General features: G+C 31.6%; 1 protein-coding gene across 1 annotated transcript in view; it reads right to left on the reverse strand.

Annotated features, from left to right (window-relative positions):
• Positions 1-14,794, reverse strand: part of LOC134688460 (adhesion G protein-coupled receptor L3-like) — a 115,971-nt gene that overhangs the window by 65,050 nt on the left and 36,127 nt on the right. Inside the window, exons 4-9 of the mRNA XM_063549195.1 lie at positions 13,805-13,897; positions 10,135-10,229; positions 9,341-9,535; positions 8,816-8,887; positions 8,090-8,204; positions 7,146-7,241 (exon numbers count right to left, since the gene is read on the reverse strand). Coding sequence (XP_063405265.1) covers positions 7,146-7,241; positions 8,090-8,204; positions 8,816-8,887; positions 9,341-9,535; positions 10,135-10,229; positions 13,805-13,897 — 666 coding nt within the window. The remainder of the gene's footprint in view (positions 1-7,145; positions 7,242-8,089; positions 8,205-8,815; positions 8,888-9,340; positions 9,536-10,134; positions 10,230-13,804; positions 13,898-14,794) is intronic.

The following is a 14,794-nucleotide window of genomic DNA, read 5'->3' on the forward strand; positions in this document are numbered from 1 at the left end:
AAAAAATTATTCGGTAAAATTTAAAAAAAAACACTTTTTTTTAAAATAACCTGATTTCATGTTAGTGGTTTGTATGCTTTCTTTTTCTTGTAGTTTTTTTCTTGTGGTGTTTTAAGTTCAGGCAAATATATGCAAACAATTATATAATGTTACAAATTACCAGTATAATTAGTAAAGCAGGTCCAACAAAAGACATAAATACAAAATTACTAGTATTTAGCCAGCAACTGAAATAGATGAAAAAGGACAAATCTCTACAATATCAATTGAAATGTCGTATTTTATCGATGCAATGTATAATCGTGTGTCGTACTGCGTTTGGGTTGAAAAATAAATGAGTTCGTGTTGTCCCCTGGATTTTAATTTTCTATTCCCCATTCAACTTCTACTGGTGATTGATAAAATAATATGAGAAAGATATTTGACGAAAAATGACCCCAAAAGAATAGCTTAATTCATCAAATTCAGGGCCAACTTTTCATCGAGGAGTGGGTACCTTAGTTTCAGAGAATGTAAGAAATGCATGTTATCACCTACTTAGCTGATATCGTAATTATGTGAGATAGGCATAATAAGTATGGTTAATCTACACTTGGTTATACATTTAAGTACGCACAATCCACTTTTATATGTATGAGTGGATTTGTAAAACGATGCAGTGGTACAATCAAATCCAATAGTTACAAACTATTACCAGCACAAACACTGTCTCCCTTGGTTTTATACTTAGAAAACAGAAGACAGTCACCAAAAAATGAAAGATAAAAAGGGATGTAATTCTCACTCCCTTTTCAGCATTATAATGAATCAATTTTAAACCTTGACGCTAACAAAGTGCAGGCAACACATTTTTTACGTAGTCTCCCGTAATATATTGTATTAAGAATATGGAATAAAAAATGATATTACATTGACAACTTAATTTTAACCTGGTCAAGCAAACTTTAACCAAAATTCTTAACTGTTAAAACACTATTGTTTACCTGATTCACCGTTCATTTCATTTATCTATGCCATATCATAATAACATAGTGTTTAAAAATTGAATTCAACAATTCAACATCAAGTGAAATGTAAATCAAGATAATATCACTTATGATTTGATAATACCAATGCAAGGCAAACATATATACATTCTTAAATTGTAAAATACCGGTATTAGATCATTCAAAAGTAAGTAAAGTATGATAAAATATAAAATATCCTTGCTTTAAGATGGAGATCTTAAAATATGTTTCTTATCTATTCCAAGTAATACATACTATTTTTCGGAATGATATCCTTTTAGTCTGGTTATTCCGAGAGTTATTCCTACGATCAATAACGGAACAACTGAAGAAAACATGAAAGCTTGAATTAGTACAAAAACATAGCAATATTAATATGTACATCGAAAAATGTACTGTAAAATGAGTTAAAAGTAAGAATATTTAAGAAATAATTCATGGGGGCTTGAATATATCGTGATTTTACCACGGGTTGGCCCTTTATGACAAATATTTTACCCTGAGCGATAGCGAGGGGTAAAATATCGGCATAAAGGGACAACCCGTGGTAAAATCTAGATATATTCAAGCCCCCATGAATTATTTCGATTCTAATAGGACAAATACGGCAATTATTTTGGATCGAAGCGCTCTAGGTGATGGCATTATTTGCCGTTCCAATATATAAACGCACTATTAAATTGACGTAAAATAACGGAGCTAACTGAATAAATGATGATGCTTAAACTATTTATAATAACATATTTAGATAATTTTAGATTAATGAAATTATTATTGTACTTATATGTCTCATATGTATACAAAAACGGCTAATATAACTCATTTTAGCATCATTTGTTAAACGTTTCCTTGTGATGATTTTCCGTTTCACAAGCGTGTATTTTCCCGTAAATTGCTTATATTCTGACGTCATTGTTCTATGACGTCGAGTCGCTCATTCATTAAAAAACATATGACGTGGGGGTACAATGGGAACAGCCCATGAAATATATTCATATTTTACCACGGGTGTGTACTCAAAGCGTTTGAAGGAGGTCATGTTAGAATTAAAAATTACTTATTTAATTACGATATTTCATTTCCATTTGAATTAAAGAAATTAAGGACTTATAATCGTACTTGGTGAGTGAAATCATTGTTTTCAGCGGCTTTAGAAAATTGAATCTTAAAAAAAATCGTTCTATGTAGTTGAGAGCTAAACAGATTACGTATTTTTCGTAATAACTAGATCAATTTCAAATAAATACGAACATCATCAAAGACAAAAACCAGCTATTAACAAATAACCATCAAACTTACATTTGAAATTAGTTACATATATTTTGCAAAATACAAACAACACGTTATAAATTTCATGCATCCAAAAGCGCTTTTTGGGAACGCTCAAAGCAAATTTCAAATTGTAACTATTCATAAAAATATTAAGAATAAGAAGATGTGGTTTATTTAACTACAAATACAGGAGTAAACTCACTAGTCTATTCAACTTACCCCAAGCCACAGCTATATATATTGGAAGTCTTGATTTTGTCTTGAATACATATATGACAGATCTAGCTACTGATATTCCATTACATAACATAAGGAAAAATACAACCAAAAACACGTAATGTAGAACACCTGTTATTATAATACAAGCAACCTAAAAAATTAATTTTTATAATAAAAACAGAACCCAAAGATGATCTCCAGTAAAAAACTATTAAATAAATAAGCATAATAAATGTATACGTTGTAACTCTATATGAGTAGGCGTCTAATTTTTCTTAACAAATATTTTGATATGAGCGTCACTGATGAGTCTTATGTAGATGAAACGCGCGTCTGGCGTACTAAATTATAATCCTGGTACCTTTGATAACTATTTTCTTTAACTCCTCGCAAAACCCAAGACATATATGTTTTCCAATTGCAAAATTAATGCACTACAGGCTCAATATTAATCTTAGATAAACATGGACTATATAAATGCTCATAGCTAGATAGTCTCGAGAGGTCCATAAAGAAGTAAGCATCGATGGCTGTATTTACTGTCTTGATACGACAACATAATGGATCAGTTGGATCATATTGATCATATCAAAAAACATGACGTGGTGATGTGGAAAACAGTATATCACATTAGGAATGAAAAAGTGTTAGAAAACTATAAGAGAACAGATTCCCAAAGTAATAAATTGGATTGTCCAAACGTTCTGTTTAACATGTTTATGTATTTATTTTACAGTTTGTCTCTATTTCTGTTGCGTGAAATGTCCTTTCTTTGAGTTATCCGATTCCTTTTTTGAAATTACTTTTACAACAACGTATCTTTTTCTTTGGAGTTTAGTATCTTAGTTGCGGTTTTTTAGCAATACTTTTACGTACTGTTTACAACAGTGAGAAACATTTACAACGAATGGTTTATCTTATTGAACTAGTCATCAGAAATGGTACAATACTCACATCATTTTCGGTTTCCTCTGCAGCACTTAAGAAGACTGAATATCCAATTATTAAAACAATGCACATGTGCATTAAAATTACAGCCCATTCATGTTTGACGAATCTGTAAAAGGTAATTAATGAGTTCAACGATCGCAATATAACAACTTGAAGAAATGTATTTAGTACGCGTACACGAGGATACCAAGTGCCGAAAAGAAAGCTGCATAAGACATAACAAAAATAATAAAAAAACACTACGTCGTGTGCTAGACGACAGGTAAGTTAGTTGCATTATGGAGCTTTGAAATCAAATCAAGACATAGAATGTTCGTACAATAAGGATTTGGAAGGTGTACTTAAAAAAGATATATTGGAGTGAAACATATATCCTAGCAACAGGAAAATTAATGACTTCTATACGAGTTGTTGCCAAGATTTGTGGATGTGCAGAGTGTAGGACATCCAACACAATGTTAAGCGTCACTTTGTCTTCGTATTTCTATATCCAATCAACGTCTAATGTGACTTACTCAATCTAAGAACTTTTATCATAGTGTTTGCATCAATGAGAGAGAACGCAAAGTTAAAAATTAAAAATAAAACATGAATTCCTAACAAAAAAACCCAAGCATTATGTAACTAAAGACATGACTTTTAATAAATAGGTTCATTAATCTTTCCATAAGATCGAGAGCACATTTGATCGGACATGGGTGTTCAACAACAGTCAATAGTCTGTATTGTTTGTTAAACTCTAACATTTTGAGAAAGGTGAACAGTTGAGGATTGAATAGGTAGATCGAAGCACACGTCATTCGGGTAGCATTGTCCATATCACTATCTCATGCTTTTGGAAATAGTGTTTTGTCGTCGTATTGTGTTGACAAATATATACCTTATAAAGGTCATGCAGACATCTTACCTCCAAAATACAGCGTAAATAATAAGAGTAAGTAAACATCCAAGTATTGATAGTCCACAACCAACAAAAGTGATAATTTCTAAGGCTCTCTTGTTAGCATCTGACTGAAAAATAAAACAAAATAATTAAAATTACATTTTAAATTTGACTTCAATTGATATTTAGAGAATTATAAATTAATATGCAATATCTAAGGGTAAGACAACAGATCTTTTTTTTAATCTGCTATCGTTTACTGGCTGTATTTCATAAACAAGACAGATGTCACTTATTGGAGTAGGATCTATATGAGTTTATCTCCTAGTCTTATGAACAAAATAGTTATTTATATGTGTCATAAAAATTTGAACTGTATACTCTTTTATTTAGAAAAATGTTCTATATGATCAAAATACATAATTACTTACTTTCACAATATTGAAAGTTCTTTGCACTGATATATATGCTGTTTAAACAAGGCACAATGTTAACAAAAGAAAGTATAGTAATTGATGTTGACAATGTTGTTATAACTAGATAATAAACTGCAATTCTGTTTTTTTCACATTTCGGATCTGTTTTTAATTTTAAACTTACAATTTCAACATCACCAGGACTCATCAATATTGCAAAATTAGTTAAATGATTGCATGTGCATGTAGATACTTTGGAATCGGTCATTTTCAAATAGCATCCATCATAAGTCCAACTTCTAGAACTGAGAAAAAACAAAAGATTAAATATCATAAAAAGATTATTGCAGGAAGCAAAGATTAGAAATGACTGACATTGAAAAAGATTTGATCTTTGATTTACTTTAAAAATATAAAAAAGTTAACAATTACCATTGAATTACTTGTCTATATTAGCAAATTTAAAATACAAAACAGTACCATTAGTAAGCACATCTTTCTCAAATCACTTGATAATATGTCTTACAACTCGACACTATTTCTCATTTCTAGTTTGAGTGATTATCAAACTTTATAAAAGATGGACACGAACCTTGGCCTTGTACTTTCCCATTAGACCTGTTTCAAGATATGTTATCCCGGTGTCAATTACAGATAACTAAACGGTTTATTTAGTTTTCTTTTAATGAAAGCCGTACGATGAACTTTAGTTGTTAAACATACGCGTTCGTTGGGGTTCATATTTCTTGGTGGACAGTTGTCCCATTTGCCATCATATCAAAATTCAATATTGCCGGCATACCCAACTCCTTACCATCACACTGCAACAAAATATATACTCTACTCGAATTATGCATTAGTTATACCTTTTATATAAAGATTAGTACATACCTGAAGTTCCAATATCCACAAGATATCTTTGGATCTATGAATTTCACCTACAGAAAACAAAACTTTCGATTAAAACAAAAAATAATATATATATATGTTAATTTATCAAAGACTAGAAGCTTTAAAAGAGGGATGAAAGATACCAAAGGGGGATTCAAACTCATAAATCCAAAACAAACTGACAACGCCATGGCTAAAAATGAAAAAGACAAACAGAAAAACAACAGTACACATGACACAACATAGAAAACTAAAGAATAAACAACACGAACCCCACTAAAAACTAGGGGTGATCTCAGGTACGATATGTTCGAAACAACAATTTTTTATTTTTTTTATTTAATTATCACAAACTGTTCCATTTAAGCCTTGTCTGCTTTTTGCTTCCTAAATTCATAGCGAACCCTAGGCAGTTGTTCTGGAACCACATGCTAGGCATTCTGTAATTCAAATTGTATTTTGTATATTTTGTACTCTGCAGTCGGATAATATAGATTTGCATAAGCTCAAATACTATATGAATTGCCTATTACGAATTTCTGTGAATATATTTGCACTTGAATGTGAAAAAAAGAAGCTCAATACATACCTTTTTATTTTGTTCAAATGTAATTGATATATTTTCTGCTAAATTGTGGATAGTTTGGTCAAATGAAACGGACATCACATCAGAGCCTACTGATCTACAAATATGTTTTATTATAAATAAAAAGCTGACCAATACACCTCAAACTGGCATTAGAACTGGTTAAAAGTGTTAAAATGGCTGTTCTGTATCAGTTTGAAGGTAAATAATTCTATTCAATTCATTGCTAGTAAAACCATGTAGTTTAGATAACAGAAATTTTCTCTTGTCATTTTAAGCATCAACATCTTGATAAACTTTCCTAGTGATTGTTAGTTGAAACAATTGATCGCTTGTTTAAGAAAAAAATAGGATTACTAACAAATGGCATTTAAGTAACTTTTAACATTTCTATATATAATATACCATAAAGTTTTATAAATCGTTCAAACTAAAACTTTGTGTATAAACTCTCCAAAAACGCCTACCTATTTGCCGTTGTTGGCAGGATGCCCGACAATGTTTTATACATTGCTGCTGTGTAAAACTGATCTGAAAGAATATAAGTTAAATAGATGTATATATTTGTTTTACGGAAAAAAATCATATTAATAACTCATACAGAAAACTCATAATATACGTTTAAACAATGTGACCATGAGGTTCGAAGTCTACAAATCATATTTGTCTTTCAAATAAGTAAGTAATAAAATGTGTCATTGAGAAACGGAACGTATCAACAATGTGTCACTAATCTGAATGTATGTGTATCTTAAACGATGGACAATCTCCAACAATAGAAATTTTCTCCTTCCTGTAAAATTCTGTATAGAAATGATTATAAAAGCAGTATTCAAATAGTCAGAATATAATTTCAATAATACCTGACTCATTCAACAGCGAGTAAGACAAGCCGGATTACAAATTCCAGTGTAATATACCTTTTAGAGCTGGTTGGTCAGCAAGTAACAATTTTGATCTTGAATGTACATCTGGCGGGAAAGACAGGTTCTTCTTTAGTGTTGAAATTTCTATGACTGAAGGAATCACCATTTTATTTATTTATTTCAAGTGAATACAGTAACCGATTGACCTGTTTGCATATATGTAATTAAGATAGTAAAATAATATTATTTTTATCAGAATCATTCCGGGTTTTTTGTCAGCTTATAATATGTTTTATATTCTTGTTTCCTCATTGTTGAAGGCAGTATTGTGAAGTATTCATAAAAATCTCAGGATGTTCAAAATATTTTATAATGTGGGGTGTCACATAATTCCTTGTCCTTGAATATACCAGCGCATTCCCTCATTTTGAAACTCATATGACTTGATATCTCTTCTTGTAATTTCTACTTAAGAAATATGAAGTTTATTATATAAAATGGTAACTGTTAATGATTATATAATAGGGATGTTATCCCGTTTCATATACAAATACTAAAATTATTGTATTCACACACATTACCTGAATCTTACCTCTGAGTTTATCTTTTCTGTAATGTTAAATGTGTTACTCTTGTCGTATTTTAGAAATTATTATTTTTTTCTTTATTGGAACATATCACGCGCAAATGTGTTGTTTCGATTTTTGTATGTTTAGTAAGATGTCATTTGGATTACAACTACAAGGAAACATATCGGCTTTATCCAAGTAAGTCATTACCACAGCTACAGTTTCCTTTTCATCCTGTACCCCATTTATGTAATTTCATGTATCACTTATGAAACTCGTCAAAGATAGCAGGCTTATAATTTTGTTACGCTAGACGCGCATTTCATCTACATAAGACGAAGATGAATATCAATTATAACCAAACATTCCGAATATAGTTGTGCAATAGAAAGCTATGCCATCTATGTGCGAGTCTATAACTAAGCATACCTAAATTTTTTCTGCTGATGATTTTCGTTTCATTTGATGATAAATTCTTTTGAACGAGACTACCAAGACTGTCTACTATTCGCATAATGCTTGATGCCCCTTTGTCAGAATCATCCTGTAATAAGTTATAATATGCTATGTTTCAGGACATATACGATGATATACAAATTATTACAAAAATAATTATTATAAGCTGATGACACACACTAAAACTGTAAAGAAAGAAAATATGGCTCTGAAAATAGATTCTGTTATTGCTGATGTAATTATATTCCCTAACCATCTACGCTCCGATGTTAGAACAATAGAACAACTGATGCAACTGGTTCTTCATAAAAGAAATTTGAACAGCCAAGCGTGATCTAATTAAAGGACTTTAATATAGGTGCAATTTTCTCTTCATTTGTTACAATTGTTATAGAAGAATCTTCAATGGTTTGAAACGAATGTAAAAATAGGATATAATGTTGCGCGTTACCTCCAACAGATGCTTTGATAAGATCGAATTGGAAGAGAAAAAATATATGGGATGTCCAATTTGCTTTAGTGCACACATTTTATTAAAAAAATAACCAAATTAAGTCAACAATACATCGCTCAATTGCCAATATTACAATGGTAAAAAAAAGTTCAGATATTTTCAACCGCGAGTAAAAGGAAAACAAGAAGGTTTCGCATACCCCTTATCGTGTTATACATTAGGTTATATGTGTAGTACACACTTACATGCGTGTTTACTTCGTTCCAACTATGGCTGTTTCCTGTATTCAACACAGAATTCAGAACATCTGCAAATTTCTGAAATTAAATGTAATTTTAAACAAATGCACCTGTTCATTTTTTATTAAAATTGCCTCACATCACATAATAAATCGTACTTGATAAACTCACGTCGTCTGCGAAATCATGTCTTAAATATCATATTGTGTGAAGTTTTAAATCATTCGCCATTGTGTATCGTGACAAGATTCCTTTACATGTGCACAGTGTTTATATCTAAAAATGTTATCAAAGGTACCGAAATTATAATTTGATACGCCAGACGCGCAATAGAATCCTGGCATTACAGAAAGACACAGGCAAGACATTTAGAGGCCAAACAACATCTCAAACTTGCTCAAAACGTGTAAAGGCTTTTTCAGCAAATTATGAATATAAGACTAAAACTTATTTACCCTGGTGTCTTTAATATTTAAAACACATTTGTCTCAAATCAAATCTGATTTTAAAACATTCATGTACAGTATATACCTCTGAATTGACCGACGCATTCTTTGAGTTTCCTATTTGGATAATAGATGACAGGATAGACGTAGTCTGTTTTAAATCTCCTGATTTGAGAGGTTTGTCGTTGTGATCCCCAGTGGAATTATCTACAGTATCAAGTATGTCAGATATAGCAGCTGTAGCCTGATCAGGATTTGTGATCTGTTCAAGTTGTTTCAGCTACAAAATAAATGACAAATAAACAAACAACATTAACGTTTACTTAGAACAAAGGTTTATCACATTTAATTCTGAGCAACGTTGTATTTTGAATTAAACACCTTTTTACTCACAGAACTAAAGTGCACAAACTGGTGAATTGTTATTTACTGTAAGGGGATAAGAATATACACTTTATATTATCATTGTTTCTTTGCTTCCGGAGAACCTGTATCCAGTTGTGAAGCTACTCAGTGGAAATGAGACGTTGTGAAAACAATATTGCCTGACATACGATGATCATTTCGTTTTTGTTTCTTATATTTTCCATTGATATGTGCAGTTATTGTTCACATTTGCGCACCAGATACGATTTTTTTTTCATTTAGACAAGTTGACTAGCGTTTCTTTATTCTGTACTTACGTTTGTAAAATTTTAACATCGAATAGAGAGATAAAAGAAGAAAGTTACTTTTTATTTGGTGTAAAGATTGGGGTGAATGCAAACATTCAAATCGATAAGGATTATTGACGTTGCTTTTACCTCGAGACCATTACAAATTAAACAATGATGACGGGCAGTTGTAAGGCTAGTATTTTTGTTCTTATCACACACTCACTTTTTCTGTTGTCTTATGAAGTATCTCATTAACACAGTTAATATATACTGGCGTTTCCCATTTACCATTGCTGTCGCAATGTCGAGAAGCATTACCTACAATTAAACACATTCATATAATAGCTAAGACCGTTAATACTATTGGGTTGCACTTTGTAAAAACAACTGTTTTTTGAACCACGCCTCATTTAGGGAGATATATTATTCATATATAATTATTTTTGCTTGTATACTTGTTCCCAGTTATAATCTCTATGCTTCATCTCAGACACAAAGCTTGGAAATGTTACCAGTAAATAAACATATTCATATAAAACAATTGTTTAAATTGAAATATCTGGCAATCCTGCAGTCAGGGTGGGGATAGTTAAGAAATTCAATATTAGTTTAAACTCCAGAAGTGCATGTAAACGTTGGAAATATGCCACACAGTCCTATATTATGACATTTGAAACAAACTGTAGAGCATATGACCTTTCCATTCTAGGATATGATTTTTTTCTAAATTTCATAGTAAAAATGGTACTATGGGAAATTGCATTGTCAATATTTACAGAATTGAACCTATAAAAAAGTTTATGAAATAATCAATACAAAAGATACATTTTCGTTAATTTCATTGATGTAACGCATATGTCTGATTGATTTTGCTGTTATTGGGTTTGGAAGGCGGCTTACTTGTGTAGTAATTGCGCCTTAAATTCATATAACATAAATATTATGTATATATACCTTAGTCTTTAATTTATTTTTAGTATGAAACTTTGACTAACATGTTTGACTGAATTACTAGGAAATATATATATGTTGAGAGACAAAAAAAAAACAACAACAAAAAACACATATCAGAAGGTACATGTACTATGAAAATGAAAAAAAAAGCAAATGGTAGTCCCTAATAAAATGTACATTATTAATTGATAGGTATCATAAAATTGTTTAAAAATTTTATATGGTTGTTCACCTTTGTGTCGTCTGTGGAAAACTTATATATATATATATATACTTGTTTAGCGAAATATTGCGGGAATAATATATAAAATATAACACCTAATTCTATAACACTAATTACAGTTAAAGTTACATTCTTAGACACTTATATATATATATATATATATACGAGTCTAAATTGAAAACTACGTTCAAACCTATGACTGCGTTGGATAAAAACCGCAATTTTTATACGTGTGCATGTCAAACAAATTTCGTTGTAGAAGGGTCTAAAAACAGCACAAACAACATTTTCCAAAAGACCAAAAGAGTGAAAAAGTATATTTAAACAAAACGCATTTGACTAACAGGTCGAACAACTGATGTTCTTTAACCCTGCTGACTGCCATTGGCGATTGCCAAATAAAATTGATCACAGGTTGTAACAAAATGGATCTTATTATAAATTTAATACGTCACAGAAAAAAATTTTTGTTAACTTGTGGACAGGATGTTGTGCCACAAACATTCGGTGTCAATATTTCTTTAGTACACCATATCCGGATTTCGACAATAAATGTCTCTTCAGTGATGTTAGGGATCGAAACGGTATTTGGAAGGCCATATAAAAAGCACCCTCATTTTTAGAGAAAGTACCCTCATTTTTAGATTAACTCTTGAATTTTAAGAGTCAATATATAGGATGAACGGATCATATAAACCGGAGGGAAAATATGATACATGCCCAAACAAAAAATATAAACGAGTCTAAATTGAAAACTACGTTCAAACCTATGACTGCGTTGGATAAAAACCGCAATTTTTATACGTGTGCATGTCAAACAAATTTCGTTGTAGAAGGGTCTAAAAACAGCACAAACAACATTTTCCAAAAGACCAAAAGAGTGAAAAATATATATATATATATATATACAACTCGTCTAAACATCAACCCAACAATGTTGGATCTGTAAATTTGCTTTCGCAAATTTTTGGTTCTTCCCTCGCCGGGATTCGAACCCATGCTACTGTGATATCGTGACACCAAATCGCCTGCACTGCAGCCGTCCCGCTAGACCACACGACCACCTGGGCTCCCAAAAAAAGAGCTTTCGGTGGCCATATGTTACCTTTCCACGTCAGTTTTAATCTAGCGGCGTACTACAGTACATGATATATAAGGCATGAAGATGTTATTGTTACAGATCAGCTAAATTATCTATAGTAAAGGATCCTACAAATTAATGTAAGATACAGTCATAGAAAATAATTATATTCATAAGTACGTCTGAGTCAGTGACAACCCTACAACAGATGTATATATATATATATATACATTATGTACACAGCCATGTATCACCATCATTGATGGCGATCCGATGGACACATCTGCTCTAGGGTTGTCACTGACTCAGACGTACTTATGAATATAATTATTTTCTGTGACTGTATCTTACATTAATTTGTAGGATCCTTTACTATAGATAATTTAGCTGATCTGTAACAATAACATCTTCATGCCTAATATATCATGTACTGTAGTACGCCGCTAGATTAAAACTGACGTGGAAAGGTAACATATGGCCACCGAAAGCTCTTTTATTGAGAGCCCAGGTGGTCGTGTGGTCTAGCGGGACGGCTGCAGTGCAGGCGATTTGGTGTCACGATATCACAGTAGCATGGGTTCGAATCCCGGCGAGGGAAGAACCAAAATTTTGCGAAAGCAAATTTACAGATCTAACATTGTTGGGTTGATGTTTAGACGAGTTGTATATACATTATGTACACAGCCATGTATCACCATCATTGATGGCGATCCGATGGACACATCTGCTGTAGGGTTGTCACTGACTCAGACGTACTTATGAATATAATTATTTTCTGTGACTGTATCTTACATTAATTTGTAGGATCCTTTACTATAGATAATTTAGCTGATCTGTAACAATAACATCTTCATGCCTAATATATCATGTACTGTAGTACGCCGCTAGATTAAAACTGACGTGGAAAGGTAACATATGGCCACCGAAAGCTCTTTTATTGAGAGCCCAGGTGGTCGTGTGGTCTAGCGGGACGGCTGCAGTGCAGGCGATTTGGTGTCACGATATCACAGTAGCATGGGTTCGAATCCCGGCGAGGGAAGAACCAAAAATTTGCGAAAGCAAATTTACAGATCTAACATTGTTGGGTTGATGTTTAGACGAGTTGTATATATATATATATATATATACAACTCGTCTAAACATCAACCCAACAATGAAGATGTTATTGTTACAGATCAGCTAAATTATCTATAGTAAAGGATCCTACAAATTAATGTAAGATACAGTCACAGAAAATAATTATATTCATAAGTACGTCTGAGTCAGTGACAACCCTACAACAGATGTATATATATAAAAAAAAGTATATTAAGAAATCTGTAACAAGACATGTGCTAGTTATATACTATGTCTGATTGACACACTTATCTTTTTCACACTATCAAGTGTGGGTGTGATCCGAAATATTTGTTAGACGATGATTGCAAAATAGTCCAATCTCTGGAGTGAAAATATATACCTACAATCACCCTAGTTCGTCCCATACTTTAATTTTTAAATAAGTCGAATGAATATATTTTTTCCGCCAAAAATTTCTCCTGTACCACCCAACATAGTCACTTTGTATTTGGCCAGCTGTTTGAAGGTGATGACTTATATAGTATAATGTTTGCTTAATAAACATGGCAAATGTACCTGTATAATTTGGTGGACATTGTTTTAGGTCGGTTTCTCCTGCAGCTGTCTTCCACCAATTGATACTTTCTAACTGTTCAACTGGGCAATAGTCTACAACAGATCACAGTTCATTATATTGACTCTCATTGTACATTCTAGGTAAAACAATATCTATAAACCGAAGTATGTAAAAACACAAAGTTTCATATTTCTACAACTTTATACATTGAATTCATCTTATTTTCTTTCACACAGTGTTATTTACATAAAATTGTATATGTATTATTTAAGGACGTAAAATATGAACGATTAAAGAAAAGGTAAATACTTGCAATGTAGGACTAAGAGCATCACTAAATATCGTCCTTCAGATCGCAAAACGTATGGAAGCAATATCATAAGCCTTGTATCTTTGATGATGATAACAAAGGTATCTACTGTTTTATTTTACTCACCAGTAATATCACGTTTTAATCACAGCATTTATTTTGCCACAATGCATACCTAAGACAATTGTTTAACGTAAAAGAATAATATTCCAATTATTCAATAATTTTTTTTATAAGAACAGTAGTCGACAGAACCTTTATTGAATTTGGAAACTATCCTTACTGCGTTGTCAATATCTAGAGCATTAACTGGTATTTAATTTGTAAAAGATAACATAGTAATGTTGACTACTTTTTATTGTAGGATAAACTTTTTATATAAACTGTAAATGGTATTATTATTTACCTTTTTGAAAGTAATGAATCAAGAGATCGGTAAACAAGTTGAGAACCCTTACGTCTTCACGTTATTACACCTGAGTGATGTACTGATATTAAATACCTTAGCATGTGTAATTTAGGATAGGAATGTCTCATCTTAATCTTATGAATGCAAAACAATCATAAACACAGACTTTAAAATGTTCAAAAAGTAGGATGAAAACTGTTCGAGAAATGATTTGAAGAACATTTACCACATGTACTATTTAAAAGTTTAAGTAATATTTATTTTTTTGTA

Source organism: Mytilus trossulus, chromosome 10, assembly GCF_036588685.1.
Source record: "Mytilus trossulus isolate FHL-02 chromosome 10, PNRI_Mtr1.1.1.hap1, whole genome shotgun sequence".
In the NCBI taxonomy this organism is placed as follows: domain Eukaryota; kingdom Metazoa; phylum Mollusca; class Bivalvia; order Mytilida; family Mytilidae; genus Mytilus; species Mytilus trossulus.